Here is a 17,024-nt window from a genome sequence, read left to right on the forward strand (position 1 = left end):
GCAAGAATAAAGCCTTTACTCCTTCAGAATTGAATTAATACATCACTTATGAAATAACCAAATCTTAAACACATAAGTGTATAAAATAATGTATTTATACAGTACTTCTCCTCCACCTTAAATTGCTTCCTATATTTTAAATAATTAGATTTGAAACATGGCAAAAATTTATGAAAGGTATTGTGTTAAACTCAAATGGTTGGCTTTGACTAACTTGCATAAGGTCTTAAGAGCATTACCATTTATACTATCACTTGGTGTAAACATATCAATATATACAGTAAATTTATATACATTTATATGAGATTTTAACAGAAACTAATATTAAACCAAACCATATAATTTAAGTACTAGTTACATAATGTACACTGCTTAAGTTTTCATCTCTGAAATTCAGTCTAGTTGTGATGTTTTGACTTAACTATAGTAATTATTGTTGTTTAACTATGTATATTCTCTTAAATATATTACCATACAAATTAGTAAATTAATGAGTCTATGTTAATATGTTTTTATCCTATAAATTAAAATGGTACTGACCATACGCTCATGTATCAGCAGATTCACAGTTAGACAGAAGGAGAAGAGCAGCTTATCCTTCTCAAAGAGTGATCGGCAGACGTTGACATACAGGGAATAAGTAAAGTGATCCTTGAGAATCTGAAGCCTATGGTTCAACAGAAAGAAAAGTCGATAAATAAAACTGCATTATACTTTAAAGACAATGACCTTAAGAAAATCTATTAAAAGCCATTTAGATGTATGTTTTAATAGGCTTTCTGTTTTCAGTTACCCCCCAAACAATCAAGGATTCTTAGTAACTGGGTGCACCAAATTGAGAGTTACACAATGTAGAAACACTTAAGTAGAATTGCATTTTACTGTTGACTGATTTTTTTAAAAATCGTCCTTTGGGAAAAAAAGTCAATATATGGTATATTCATCTACTATGTTTAAAGGCTTGTGGACTATTTTTAACTATGAATCATTTTGGGGGTTAAAAATGGACTTATTTCATAAATACTGCTAAATGTTCTATATATTAAACAGAGTTAAGTTTTTTTTCTTAACTTTATTAACTTTTATTAACTTTAGTTAATAGCTCCTCTATCAAATTAATGTTTAGAAGTATGATACTCTGCTCATAAATCCATAAAAGCTGGAGAAATCACAAAAACTTGGCATTTTTATTTACCACCTAGACAAAACATGCAAATATGAATAATCAAAATATTTACAGCTAACATGTGTATTTTGTATTCGTAATAATTCTTAACATAATGCTTTTAAGAATTTTCATTTAATTACCCTGTAAGGGAAATAAACTATAATTCAAAAAAAAATTTAAAAAATATTTTTATTGCTTGCTATAATAGTTATAATAGAAATAAACAGTAGACTGAAAACATTTGTAGAGAGCTAATGATTGATACAGATTAATGGCCAAACTACCTAAGCAGACCAATTCACTTGAAGGAAGAATATCATAGTTTGATTATGATCAAGCAAATTTTTATCTGTGTTTCTTAATGTGTCTAGAAAAAAATAATCTAGTAGTGTAACCACATCTTGGCTATTTCCAGACTGATATCCTAGGCTCTAGATCATCCCAGCTCTATTTTTTTTTACCTGCTATACCTATCTTATCCCCTGCCAGCATTTCCATGAAGAGAACTACAACAAACTGATATAGTTCTAGTTGAGAACTCTGAAAAAATCGCTTGGTTGGAAGGGCTTTGAAACCAGTTGCTGAAATATAGCTGAATTCTTTGAAGATATAAAATTCCTGTCCCCACTTTTATGCTAATAGGTAACATTTTCACACTTGGCATTTAATGTTTCTCATTTGTAACAGTACAATTAATACAGGGTAACTCAGATTTGGTCTTTCTAGAATAAAATAAAAATTTCTGTACTTTAAGACAGACTCCTCTTGAAGATAGGAAGATTGAAGGGAAAATTATAAGGGGCAATCATATTAGAAATTCAATATTAGTCTCACTAGTATAGTAATGCAGATTAAAATATGATATTTTTAAGTATTTGTTACAGTGAAAAAGAGGATCAAAATGATCATTCTCAACTGTGATGCCTGATATAATGAAATAAGATCATTCATGTTCCTCTGATAGAGTTGTACACTTGAATAACATTCCAGGAAGGAATTTATGTAAGGAGTCTGAAAGAAGTGAACCCTTTTGATTCTCACCTAAACCAATGATGGGACCATTCATATTTATTGCAGCATTATTTATAATAGAAAAGCTGGAATTATTTATAAGTCTTACAATTAGAAAATTATGGCACCATTCATAAGATAATATGCTATGCAGCTACTAAAAATTATGTTTCAGAAGAATATTTAATAACATGGGGAAATGATCTTTTTGAAATGAAGTATAGTTGATACACAATATCTATTGGTTTCAGGTGTCCAACATAGTGATTGGACAATTATATACATTATGAAATGCTCACCATGGTAAGTGTACTTACCATGTACCAGAGACATTACAATATTATTGACTATATTCCCCATGCTGTACTTTGATCCCTGTGACTTACTCATTTCACAGTTAGAAGTCTGCGTCTCTTTATCCCCTTCACCTATTTGCCCAGTTCCCTACTCCTCTTCTCCTATGGCAAACACCAGTTTGCTCTCTGAGTTTATTTATGAGTCTATTTCTATTTTGTTTGTTTGTTCATTGTTCATTTTATGGTTTTAGATTCTATGTATAAGTGAAATCATACAGTATTTGTCTTTCTCCCCCTGACATATTTCAATGAGCATAATACCCTCTAGTTCCATCCATGTTGTTGCAAATGGCAACATTTCATTCTTTTTTATGGCTGAGTAATATTCCATTGTATGTAGGTACCACATATTTACCCATTCATCTATGGATGAACTTTTAGGTTATTTCCATATTTTGGCTGTTGTAAATAATGCTGCATAAAACATGAGTGCCTATCTTTTTGGATTATGATTTTGTTTTCTTTGGGTAAATACTTAGAAGTAGAATTACTGGTTTGTATGGTACTTCTATTTATATATTTTTGAGGAAGCTCCATACTATTTTCCATAGTAGCTGCACCAATTTATAATCCCTGTGACAGTGTCCAAGGGTTCCCTTTTCTTCACAGCCTCATTAGCACTTGTTATTTCTGGTCTCTTTTATTCTGACTGGTGTGAGGTGGTATCTCATTGTGGTTTTGATTTGCATTTCCCTGATGATTAGTGATGTTGATCATTTTTTCATGTGTGTGTCACCCATCTGTATGTCTTCTTTGGGAAAAAATGATCTTGATAGAAGCAGAAGGAAAAAATATTGTGTGTTATGTTATGCTTACATTGTTTTCTTAGAGAAAAAGAAATAGAAACAAAATAAGAAAGAGAAAGAGAAGGAGAAAGAAAAGGAAAGATAGAGTGATTGATTTCAGTTTGGTCTCTATAACACAACTATATCCTACTTAAACTTTTGTTTCTGTACTTACTACTTTTCTTTTGCTACAGTTATCTATATATTTTGCTATAATAAATTCTGATGTGTTAAAAATTTTTAAATACCATATGAACCAAATTACAGCTATTTCACAGTATATACCATAGCAGTCATAAGATATGGTGTCATAGATAAACAATAATTACTATGAATAAAAACCATTGGAAGGCAATTAAAAATGAAACATATTTTTATCTTTGAGTAAAAGTAAATAGGAGATAATTTTAGACCAATATTAAGATTCTAAAACAATTTGGTAGCCTGATATTAATAGTCACGTGGTTTCTTTGCCTTTGAATAAGTACAGTCCAATAGCTGATTTAAGTCCACAGGTTATCTGAGGTTTATTGATGATTGATCAATAAACAAATGATTCCTACAAGAACTCATTCTCTTTATTTTTGAATGGGAGCTAGCTTCTTAATTGGAAACACTTATTTTGCTAAAAAAAAATATTAAACAAGAACTGGCTAAAAGATTCTCTCTTGGTATAGCTACTTTGGAGATCTATTTAGCAGTATTTACTAAAATGGGACATATTCATACCCTGTGATCATCAATTCTATTTCTAGATATATACCTACCAGAAATGTGTACATAAAAAAGCTATGTACAAGAATGTTCAAGGAAGCAAAAACTTACAATAGCCCTAAAGTGGGATCTATCCAAATGTCTTTGATAGTAGATTAAATTGTGATATAGTATAAAGCCAAATAAAAATTTTAAATAATAGGTTTAATTCTCCCTGTTGAAAAAATATTTCCCTTCCCTTTTTCTTAGGATATTAACTTTTGAAAACTTAAAATTACAAGTACTCTCTCCTCTCTTTGTAATGTATGTAAATCCTTTCTTTTTTTCAAAATTTGATACATTTGACATGTTACAAATGATAAATTTAAGGTGTATAGTGTTACTTTGATACATTTATACATTGTGATACAATTGCCATCAGAGCAATATATCATATTACACCATTACATGTTGACTATATTCATTATACTGTGTATTAGACCTCTTTGACTTATTTACTACTTGTTAAAGTTTATACCCTTAAATACCATCAGTCTTATTCATCCACACTCCAATAACCACCATTTTACTCTTTTTTTTACAAATTTGACTTTTTAGATTCCACATATAAATGATATCACACAGTACTTGTCTTTTTCTGACTTATCCTAGTTCACACAATGTGCTCAAGTTCCATCTATGTCACAAATAGCAGAGCAGACACATGCAGAACAATGAACCTGGACCCCATCCAATGAATCTGGACCCCTATCTCATGTCACTCACAAAAGTTAATGCAAAGTGGATCAAAGATTTAAACATAAGGCCTTACACCATGAAACTCTTAGAAGAAAACACAGGGAAGAAACTCATTGATAATGGTTTTGGCAATAATTTTTTGGATCTGATGCTAAAAGCACAAAAATACAAAAACAAAAACCAACAAATTGGACTACATTAAACTCAAAAGCTTCTATACAGCAAATGAAGTAGCAAAGTGAAACAGCAGTGCACAGAATGGGCAAACATTTTGTAGACTATATATTGGACAAGGGAGTTAATAACCAAAATATATGAAGAACACAACAACAATAACAGAAACAATCAATTTTAAAATGGGGAGAACTAAATAAAAGGGAAGAAGAACTAAATAGACATTTTCCCAGAGGACCTCAAAATGGCCAACAAGCACATGAAAAGATGTTCAACATCACTAATCATCAGGGACATGCAAAGCAAAACCACAGTGGGCTGTCACCTCACACCTGTTGGAGTGGCTTTTGTCAAGAAGAGAAGAGACAACAGGTACTTGCAAAGATGTAGTGAAAAAGGAAGTCCCCTACAAATCTTTTTAAAAATTAGGTCTTTTGTCAGCTTTATGCCCCAGGAAAGTCTTTCTCAAAGCTCTGAGAGCCATCTCTTTGAAATGTAAAGGTCAGGGGAGATAGAGCCCCTGTCACCCTGTTTCTGTGGGAGGGTAGGAACTTAACGTTGGTCATTGGCTGGCTCCAAGTTGAAAAACTACCTCCTGTCATAAAGAGATGTTTGTTTTTCCTCTAGATAAAGCTAGTTTGCTTACAGTCACCTCAATCAGCAGGTAACATTAGGATGAGATTTCTGTTTTTGCAGTCTGTTAGTGGATTTCCAGTAATGTGCATCACATTCTGGTTTAATGTTTATTCAATAATAAAACTGTTTTCTTTGTCTACTACCTTTGTGGAGAAAATTTCTGGGATGGGAGAAGTTTTGCTTTCATACTTCCCCAACTATATACTAGCACAATGGAATACAACTTAACAATGAGAGTGAGTAAATCCCTGAGCTACACAAAACATGAATTTCACAAATACAATGTTGAGCATATACTGTGTGACTCCATTTATATGACATTCTAAAAACAGGCAAAACTAGGCTGCAGTGCTGGAAGTCAGGACAGTGATTACCTTGGGGAAGAGGGTTTAGTCACTAGAAGGGGACACAAAGTAGGGTTTCTGGGCTATTGATAATGTTCTCTGTCTTGATCTGGATGCTATTTACACAGGTGTCCTCATGTATGAAAATTCATTGAGCAAACACTTGTCACAACAGTGGATTAGTTTTAACTGGTTATAACAAAGGACAATAAAGGAACCAGAATTTATTTTTAAAGCATAAACTTGCCCTAATTTTCAAATCTTGAATACAAAATATATCTTTAAGTGGCAGAGCAAAGAAATTTTCTCCTTTAGACTTTAGCAAATACCTTGATTTCAAACTAATTAAGATGGTGACATTCTGGTGGTTATTGTTTTAACAAGGTAAAAATTAAGAACTGCACTGAAGAGCAGAACATCATTTGTTATGTAGCTCTGTAGCTATACTGTAATTAGCACTGTGATAAGTTCTGGGCATATTAAAAAACAAAACAAAACAAAAAACCTTTGCCTCAGAGAGCTCAGAATCTAGTGTGAAATGCTTGTTCAATTAACTAACATGATGCAAATGTTTGGAAATTTTTCTAAGAAAGAGGACTCAAAATTTTGTTTCCTGGATTTCAGTAATACTTGTAAGCCTTCCTTGAAAATTTCAGATACTGGAAGAAATTGAGAAATAAAATAATGTTTTCAAATATCATAATGCAAAAATAAAATTTAAACTCTACCTAAAGAACCCCCCTCCTTCCCTCTCTTCTCTTTCTCACAGGCAGACATCTGAAAAATTATTTGCTAATCCAAGTATTGATCTTATACCTTTATTAGTGTCATGTTCAAGAGCTTGTAAAATAATGAATGATACTAAAAAAATTTCTCAATCTAAGAGTATTCAAAATTTAGCAAAATTCTACCATGATAAAGAAAGGAATTCAATTCATATTTCAGGAGACTAACATTTTTTTAATTTCTACAAAATTATTCTTAACCACAAGTGGTAAGTACTGAGTTTCCTTTGTGTGTATGTGCTGTCACTGAAGAATCTAGCTTCATGTTGATCAATAAAATTATATAGGCAAAAGTTGCAATGAACTATTTTCTTTGTTCAAGAAGTAATTTCATGTTGGACTCTGTTAAAGACATGTTTTAATACCAAACTAAAATTATCTCACTGATAATAAATTGAAGTTTTATTCTCCCATAGACTTTAGTAAGGTCTTAATTCCATTATTTATGTAATAGCCAACAGTAAAATAAGATATTTTACGTAGACAAGAATAATACAAATAATTACAACAGGGTATTTTTTTAAACCCTGCTACTGGACAAATGTTATTTATCTGTATATCAACACATGAATTTGTAACTTGAAATTCAAGTTTACAGAGGGCTAAGATTTAGGGGGTATTAACCACTCTTTCCATACCTCCAATGATAAATACATTTTGCAAATGAGAGAGTTAAATTTTCCTCTTTTTAGAATCACTTTATAACCCCATGTCTCTGCAAACAATTTTCTGGCAGATTGTTTGGTCATATCTGTTCAATTCTTAACCCTTGAATGTATTTATAGTACAATTAACCAAGTTCACTTTAGCTATGTGACTGTAATGCTCACACCCTTATGAAACAATGAAGGCCATCAATTACTATTTAATTTTCATGCATGAATTAGTATTAGCATTAAACAGTATTTCTTTTACATACCTTTTTGATAAAATTTCTGATTTCTCTGAATTTTCAATAGACAGGATAAAAAGGTTAATAAACCAGGTCAGTGAGTATTGGTACATGGGCTCAATATTAGCTAAATCAGCAATAGAAAAAAACAGGATGGTGGAATGGCTGGCAATAGGACGGTAGCCCATGCGGGTGGTATCAATCTTCCTCTCTGTCTCCTCGGCAACTTCCTGCTTTTGAGAAATCTCATCAGCCAAAGCCTTGGAGGAAGATAATATCTTAATAGCAGTTTCATCTTCTAATATATTGCCTTCTGAAGATGAAAGAACTTCTAAAATCTTGTCTTCTATTTCTTTTAACTGCCTAGAATAAAACACAATTTTCTCAGAAGAAAAGGAAATAGTTTAAAATCACTTCACATATACCTTCTTTTATAAGAAACACAGAGTTTGTAACCTACAGAAATGCATCCCTTTGTGATGAGTATCTGTAATGGTGATACTGTATAATTAATTTCTTATCTTGCAAAATGTCAAAAAGACCAGACTTTCTGCTCCACTTCTCTTTCCAATAATCATTTATGTGGTAACAGAGAGAGAGGTGGTAAGCCAATCTATTCTGCCATCAAGTATCTCATCCCTGAGTGAATAGAAAGTATCACTCCATTTATTTTCTGAAATTTTTCATGACTTACAGAGCTTTGCCCTTTCGATCTATGATATAGACATTATGAGCAGAAAGTGGGATGCAATATATTCATTCAGACTGTGCTCTAGGTAAAAGAGGTAACCTCAGTTACATAATGAATACTAAAACTTTCATGCTAAAACTTTGTTGAACAGTTGAAAATGCATTGCTTTGACTTGTGGCAGGCCTTCTAGCTCCTGCAGTGCCTAACAACCTGTATGTAAGACTATACTCTGTAATGCAACTTAACAGAGGCACTGTAATACCTTCTATTTTCCTCTCAAATCTTCCCATTCAAGGCACCTATTAAATCTAACCAAATATACCTTTAAAATGTTCTCTAATTTGTTCTAAGTGATCTTGAAACAAGAAAAATTACATGTTTTATAACATTTAAAACCTTTTGTTTTCAGCTCCTTGTAATATCAAGGCTTGTTTTTCTTCTTCAAGGTCCGGCCTTTCTCGTGCCACCGCAATTCCCAAGAGCTGATCTTGCATTCCCTCAGAAGTTATCATGAAGTTTAATAATGTTACCTATAAATGAAAGTATATACAAAATTGCATTATTATTTCTATTGGGAAGGCCTCTGCTTACATGCAAGTTCTGACCTTAAAACAGACTCTATTTTTATAGCAGTATGTGCTAAAAGTGGAATTTGTAGAGGCTATGGTTAGGTAAGCCTGACTGTTGGATTAAAAAGCCACTAAAGTTTCTCACAGTCATAGATGCAACACTTCAAATGGTTTTGTTTGGTGATCAATTTATTCTCATTTCTTACTGGTCCAATTTCTGACAACTCTTTAATCTCCAAATAAACTGGTATCAGGTTGGAAGCTATCCTTCATATTGGCTGGACCAAATGTTTAAGTTTTAAGGATTCTAATGGTGTCAAAAAGTAAAAGAAATGTTATAAAGTGAGATAAGAGAAAAAAGAACACTGTAATTGTCATGTGTTAAGTATGATATTTACAATATAACTGTATTACATATAACATATAATCATGTTACAATATGGCATATTATATAGTCATATTATGACATGATAATAAGCCACTATTGTGAACAAAGGAATGTACATTTCAGTGGTGTCCATCAAGATGAAGCCAACACCTGCTTCATCCTGGTACCTAATGGCTCTTACAGCCTGTTTCCTATACCTTAAAATCCCTCCTCTCTTAGTTCTTTCCTGAAAGTGGGAAAGTAAACATGCTCAGATGTTTTTAAAAAAGCAAACAACGAACAAATCATTCTCTTGCTCCACAATCACTTGCAGCTAAAGTACAATCTCTCTTTGTGTCTTCATAACTATATACACTTATTAAAATGTTATTGATATACACTTTCTATCTCCACCTCATTTCATTCTCCAGCCATCTACAGTCTGCTCTCCTCCCTGCCTTTACACATCCGTCAATACCCACGGCAATAAACGGTAGGACCTTCCTGGCTCTGGTCACCGAGGAACCCATGCCCAGCAAACACTCCCTGGACGTTGGCTTAGGTTAAGAACTCACTCCCTTTTCAGGTCTGTTTGCAGTCTGCCTGCCCTCTGTCCTCAGTCAAGGCCGACACCTCTTGATCATTGCCTCCCAGTCCTCTTTCCCGTGCCTTTCACTTAGGCTGTACTGAACTGACTGTGGAGTCTCATGCACAGTGACAGGGAAATGCCTACATTTGCTTTGCATCTGGCAGCTGAGGTGAGACCTGTGTCTTCCTGCCCTTCCTAGTAAGAGAATATGTTTTCTGCAGGAATAGGGTAATTTTGTTTTTGTAGAAGATCTCCTACCTGTGACCAGAAGTGTAAAACAGCTTCTTATGCTGCTGCTAGGAAGGAGAGTACCTCCTATCCCCAAACCTAGGCACCTTCTCCACAGTGGTGCCCTGTGGGTTAAACTTGCCCCCTCATGTGCCCCCTGGTGGGACTTGTATGCCACTATATGAGTTACCTGGGCAGAATCATAAATTTAGATGGGATAATAAGCAATTCTTGAAATCAAGCAATTAAAAAAAGCATCAAATGTTTTATGATTCCCTACTGCTTTGGCATTTGCTCATGGAAAATGTGTAATTAAAGCTTTCAGATACTTTCCCTGTTGATACAAGAAACGAAGTATGGGTTACATTTGCTTTAATTCCTAAAATGCAGTCACAGTGTTTAGTGAAATGTATGCTTTACAATTTTACCTATTATACTAACCACAAGGAGTTAGTCATTCATAGTCCATCAGTGGTGGCTCTTTTGAGATCAAGATTTTGCAAACCTAGTCATTTGCTCACCAATAACGTGAAATATTTAAGTAAATAATAACAAATAAACATTTAAAGCATACAGGTCAGTTTCATAATTTTATTTTCATTTAGATTCAAAGGGATTATAGCAGCATGGTTTCATCCCTTGACTCTTTTGAAAGTGAAAGTTATGTGGAAGATTTTAAAGATGGGATCAAGAGGAAGTATTTTAATTTGTAAATGAAAGCAAGTAACAGCCTGTTTTCTAATCCCTGTTTAATCAATCCCAGCAATTAAAAATAATGAAGCAATAAGACACTCTAGGGAGCTTAAGGACTTGGATACTGAATCATAGATCATTTTCTTCCTCATAGCTGTTTATGACTTCTGCTAGAATTAGTTACTAGTGAACTAAGAATTGCTTATTTGTGATATTTTCATAGATTTTACTAAGAAGTAAATAAGGTTTTCCTTGTCATTTATTTAAAGAACAAAATTTTTTTATAACACAGCTTTGGGATTTTATCATTTTATTTTATGGTTCATTCCTTCTCACATATTTTAAAGTTAAATACTAATACCTAACACTTATAAAACATTATGTGCTGGGCCTTATTCTAAGCATCAACATAGATTAATTAATTTAGTCTTCACATCACTCTATGATATAAACATTTATTATTCCCATTTGAAAGACTTGGGAACTGAGGAACAGAGAGGTTGAATAACATGGCCAAACTCACACAGCTGGCGAGTAATAGAGTTGGGATTTCAACCAAGGTAGCCTGGCTCCAGAGCCCCATGCTCTCAATTACTAACAGCTGCTGCCTGTCCTAACAGGTAAAGAGGTAACACACAAATTTTAGGTGGTTAGACAATATTTATTTTAAAATAAAAGCAGTGGGCAAGATTTTCCAGGTTTTGACTTGGTCTTCTTAAAGCTAAGCTCTGGGGTCACCCACCTTTCCCCAGTCGTTTTGGCTTCCCTGAAGCATGTCCCCAACTCTGAGCTCCTCTCTCTCTTCCTAAATGCTGTTACTTTACATTCACATTGCTTACAATGTAAACCTCTTGAGAGCAAAGACTGTTTATTCAACTTGGAGGGAATGAATTATATCATCTTTGTACTTCCTCTGCCTCTGCAGAGAGATGCCTACATTAAATTAAATATTCCTAATAAAGGGCAGTGTTTAAACTTTCTGGATACATTCTGTTTCTGTATGTGATGTTCAAATTCTGAATCAGTATTTCTTAATTCCATCTTCTGGCAGGTTCTGTAAATGAAAGATACCCCTCTTTCCTCCCTCAATCACTCACTCATTCCACATTTATCAAGTGCTAATCTTATGGAGTGCTAAGAAATGGGAATAAAAAATGGGATAACTGCAGGAAATCAGTTGTAGATCAACGTTTCAAGTCATTGACTAAAACTTGAAACTAACTTTTCGCTTTAAGAGAATTTTTATTATTTTAAAAGAACCAGTGATCGGAAACAGTTCTTTTAAGTAATTACATAAAACTCAGATAACAGCAACTTTATTCTGAGAAGGAAGAATGGAGTTTTGTTCCCGAATTCTAATGCCAAGAATTAGCATATTATCTTTTATTACAAAGAGAGAATATGAATAAATGTCATCTATTTTTAACAATGAAAATCTAAGAGTAATATCATTTATAGAAATTAAATTCTCACGGTCTTTTTCATTGCATACTGAAGGCTCCTTTGTTACTTACATATACGTACAAAAGCAACATTTGGAAATAATTATAGCAATTTCAGGAAAAGCCAAACAAGGACAAAATCCATTTATTTTAGGAAGACCTATTCTTACGGCTCAGGAGGAAAATACAGTCATTAACTGTAAAATTTGATAAGAAACATTTGTTTTATATACTAGCCTTTACTGATGTTTCAGGAAGATAATGAGGGTTTCTTAGCTTGGTAGTAACATAGAAGCGGAAGTCTGATGCATATTCAATGGTAGCGTCCCCAAGCCGGATACATGTGCTCCCACCCTGCTTAAAGGTCTGTTTTAGCAGAAGAGGTTCCAAAATAGGATCCAGCTCTTCTCCAACATTTTCTAGCAACACTGCAGTAAAATAAGAAAAAAAATTCCATGTTATTTTAAATACCTACTAAACACTCAACCGTCCAAATTCTTTCAGCTTTCTAGACTGCCACTGCTACCAGTTACCTATAAAATAAGTTTGTCTTCTAGGAAAATTATTCTGTAAGAAGAATAAGATGTCTGTGGGAAGGGTTTAACTGATGGGTCAGTCTATTTGGTCATCCTGCATGCTTCCGTACTCCTTCTCAGGGCTCCCCACCAGGTCTGGGATTCACTATGTGCTCAGCCGTGGTGGCAGTGAGGTATACGCATCAGACACACCCCAGACAAAGCATTTCCAGTTTGCACTTGCTTGAATGGTTATTATATAATAAAAGTAAGTCATGCTTATTACAGAACATGTGGAAATTTGGAAAGAATAAAGAAGTGTTAAATTAATTCAATGAGGAAGCCATTAGAGTGAGTTGACACTAATGCCATGGTGGCCTGCGTAAGCAAACCAAAAATTTAAGAGTATAAATGCCTCAAGGTTATGAAATCAAAACACTAAGGACAACTGAACACAAACAGCCAACTAGGCTTTAAGCTAGAGCCAGTTTCCTTTTTGTGCTTCAGTACTTTCTCTTTGCAGTTCCTATATCTCTTTCCCCAGCTCCTATATCAGTCACTGGTGGTTTAAGGCTGCCAGTTCCAGCTGTCCGTTGCTCACATAAACTCCAAATTGCTTAACATGCCTCAGTTTATATTTTAACAGAAGAAATTGGAAAACTACCTGCAATCAGATTTTCCTGATCTTTCTCACTCTCCCACTCCTTAAATATTTTGCATAACTGACTCATATTCATATATAGGTTGGTGGAAAAATGATGTAAAACTACGTATGTATAATTATTTCTTACAAAAATATAATAAATTATATTTTTCTCTTCAGTATTTTTTTCATATTTTTCTATGCACAGTTGAGACTAAACAGTATACCTAATTTTACATCCTACATATTTTGCTTGACATTAATATTTGACAGAATATTTGCTTGACATAGAATATTTCCCCATGTTATTAAAAACTAATAAACATGCTTTTAATTATTGTATGGTAGTCTGTCATATTAATGTTCTCTCATTTTTTAACCAATGTTCTGTCATTAGAGATTTGGCTTGTTTCCTATTCTCAATATTATAAATAGCACTGTATGTGAAAACCTTGTGCTTCAGAATATTTTGTTATGATTCTAGAAGGGGAATCCCTGGATCAAAGACTAGTGACATTGTTAAGGGTCTTGATACACTTGCCAAATTAAAGTCTTACATTCTGGTGTTTGGGGTGTTTGATCATAGTTTGAAACACATTTTGTAAGAGCCCCTCAAGGGACTGGATGTTCACTCTAGACTGGAAAGAAGATGCTCAGGGTATTGGGACCACAGGTATTTGGATCTTGATTCCAGTGAAAGTGCAGACATATTTTGCTTCTTCCCACAGGCCATGCTTGGCTAAACGAATTCCTAAAATTATCTTGTTAATTTCCTTCACTGCTGAGATCTAAATTAGCCAAAGCAGGCATGTCAGATGATTTTTAAATTCATTTTCCTTTCCTGCTTGAATAAAATATTTTTCATGGAAAAATAATATGAGCATTACATACATTATTATTTACATTGCTTCCATTTTTTCCACTGTTAATAATGCTGCAGTGAACATCTTTTTGAGTAAACTCCATGTTCATCTCTGATTACTTAATCAGGTTGGAGTACTAGAGGTGCAACTAATGGTCAACAGTTACATGCATTTTAAAGGCTATTTACATTGCCAAATTTTTTTCCTGAATGGCTGTAGAAATTTTAGATTTGCAATAAGCACATTTGTGTTTGTTTTTAAGCCTGTTTTTTTGTAATGTGCTGATAAATGTTAGGCATCATGCCAGCATTGTATTTTCTCATCATCCTCAAATACTTTAAAAAGCACAGACTGTTATCACCTCAGTTTTATATATGAGGAAACTGAGGTGAAGCACCTGAAGTAAAATTTTCACTTAAATTAGCTAGTAAATGACAGAGACTTGAACTGAGCAGTCTGGCTCTTTGCACGGCTGTCTTCTTTGCTGTGTGATACTGTCAGCATTAAATACTATATTCATGACTTATAGCTTGATAGGTAAAAAATCATTACAATTGCTATTTGGGGCTTGATGTTTAGGTCCTCTTCATCTAATTACATATTTTCCTTCTGAACATTGTATGTTAACATATTCACCCATTTTTCCTACTGATTGTATATGTTATTTACAATTAGGTTCAGCTGCAAGTGATTAAAAAAACACCCAGAATAACAGTAACACTAAAAAGAAGAAATTTATGTCTCATGTAAAGGGGATCCAGGCTGGAAGGAGAGTATATCCAAACCGTCAGAGATCCAAGTTCCCACCATTTTGCTCCTTGACCATTCTTGGCATATGGCTCTTCTGTCTTTGGCCAAAATGACCTTCCAAATGACACCCATATTCCGTCCATCAGAATAAAGAGAAAGGAAGAAATAGGCTGTGAAGATATCCCTGGGAATCACAAATGACGCTTATATTTACATCTTAATGGCTAGACTATAGTCACATCATCATACACCATCATGACAGAAGATAGGGAATACTTATACTCTGAACTCATTGTGCCCAGGTAAACACAGGGGGCGCTGCTAGGAGGGGAAGAGGATGCACCCTGCGCTCTCATCTTCCGACCAACCCTCATCCCACCTGTGATCTCTGTCTCCCTCTCTCAGCCAGTAAGCTCCAAGACACGGAGACCACCTCTGTCTTGTTCATGCTGTGTTTTCAGTGGCATATGGTAGTCGCAAAATAAATATTTGTTAGGTGAATGAAAACCAAACGAATTAGCAACTGAAAGAAACATAAAGCCAGGGGCAGTTTTGTGTCCCTGATATGTTACATGCACGGGAGAAAGAAAATCAAGTGTTTACAGATGGAAAGTAAGGGAGACTCAGATATGATAGGTTTTGCTTTCAATGCAGAGATTTTATTTTTCTGAGTTCACAGGAAGCCATTAAAAGATCTTCTATACAATTTGATTTCTTCGTAAAATTTTAAAAATGTTATTATCCCAGCTTTATTGAGGTATGAACAAATTGATTTATTGACAATATTTATATGATTACTGTCCTATGCATACCTTATCCATTGGTGTGGCTAATAGAGAACTGTATATTCTGGAACATTGGCTTTTAATCTTTTTTTTAAGCAGCAGGATCCTTTTTCTCAAAAAGGATCTTATCTGAAAACTCAAAATAAACAAGGAAAAGGGAAGCCAGCTCAGAATGAAACAGAGGCAGGTGGGTGAAGAAGGTGAAAACCTCTGCCTTCACCACCCAGGCTGCCTGGAAGGGATGCCAGATCAAAGGCCTCTGTCCTTGAATAGGCCAATATCTAAAGGTAACTTCTTAAATGGAAGAGTCTCCCACTACTTATGTTTTAAAACTGTAATGGTAACCAATTCTTTTATTTGAAGTTTAAATATAGAAATAGTTATAAAATCTGCCATCTGTGTCTTTTTCTATAATAGATTTCAAACTTTCACTTCTCTATGGTGATTAATGTTAGAAGGCATTGTAAATAATCATCTGTTTTAAAAGTATTTCATTCCAAAAAGTAGGTTAAAGCAACTGTGAGTGACACAGTAAGGACGGGACAAAGGCAGATGACCTGGGGACTTGTAGCACTCTCCTTAACTGGAGATACCACCTTGGTTAAGCCATGTAACTAACATATTCTCTAACACCTCACTTAACATGCTAATGAGTTACTACTGGATTTCAAGTTTCTTATGGCCATAACTCCAAGTAAGAAATACATGTGAAAATTTGATCCAACATACACTTATGCATGTAAAACTAAAAATTTTATGAATAATGCTTACCTTTACTCCATGATATGCAGCCTGATATGTTTTTTTCTATTGCATTTTATAAAAATGCTTGTCATGACCCAATAAGTTGGTTTTCTTTCCCACAGTTGTGACCCACAGTTTGAAAAACAGTTCAAAAAATTTGATAGACAGATTGTCTCTCTGGGTCTTTCCTCTCTAAAATGTTGCAATATTAACATCAGGATACACAACTGAGATCATGGTTAGCTCCAGAATGTCAAGCACATAGATTCTCAATTATGGTTTAATTTTTTTTTTACTGTGTCAAGAAAATTATTTGAGTCATTAAATAAAATTAAGTAACTTTAATGACTTAAAGTATTTAAGGTGTTAGTTCCTTCAAGAAATCTTCCCTGATTCCTCTGAATTCTTATAGTTCCTATTATTCCTTTTCATTATACTAATATAAATACAATGCCAATATAATTAAAAGGTAATACATGTAAATGACATAGTAAATCCCCAAGCGAAAAACAACATAAGTTAATTAGACACTGCTTTAAGTA

At 33.8% G+C, this 17,024-nt stretch overlaps 1 protein-coding gene across 5 annotated transcripts in view; it reads right to left on the reverse strand.

Moving 5' to 3' along the window:
- Positions 1 to 17,024, reverse strand: part of DNAH7 (dynein axonemal heavy chain 7) — a 224,646-nt gene that overhangs the window by 42,660 nt on the left and 164,962 nt on the right. For all 5 annotated transcript variants that reach the window (XM_057503726.1, XM_036927893.2, XM_036927891.2 and 2 more), the window contains 4 exons: positions 12,420 to 12,610; positions 8,691 to 8,824; positions 7,631 to 7,966; positions 541 to 667 (listed from right to left, as the gene is read on the reverse strand). In XM_057503726.1, the coding sequence (XP_057359709.1) occupies positions 541 to 667; positions 7,631 to 7,966; positions 8,691 to 8,824; positions 12,420 to 12,610 (788 nt within the window). The remainder of the gene's footprint in view (positions 1 to 540; positions 668 to 7,630; positions 7,967 to 8,690; positions 8,825 to 12,419; positions 12,611 to 17,024) is intronic.

Source organism: Manis pentadactyla, chromosome 6, assembly GCF_030020395.1.
Source record: "Manis pentadactyla isolate mManPen7 chromosome 6, mManPen7.hap1, whole genome shotgun sequence".
Taxonomy (NCBI): Eukaryota; Metazoa; Chordata; class Mammalia; order Pholidota; family Manidae; genus Manis; species Manis pentadactyla.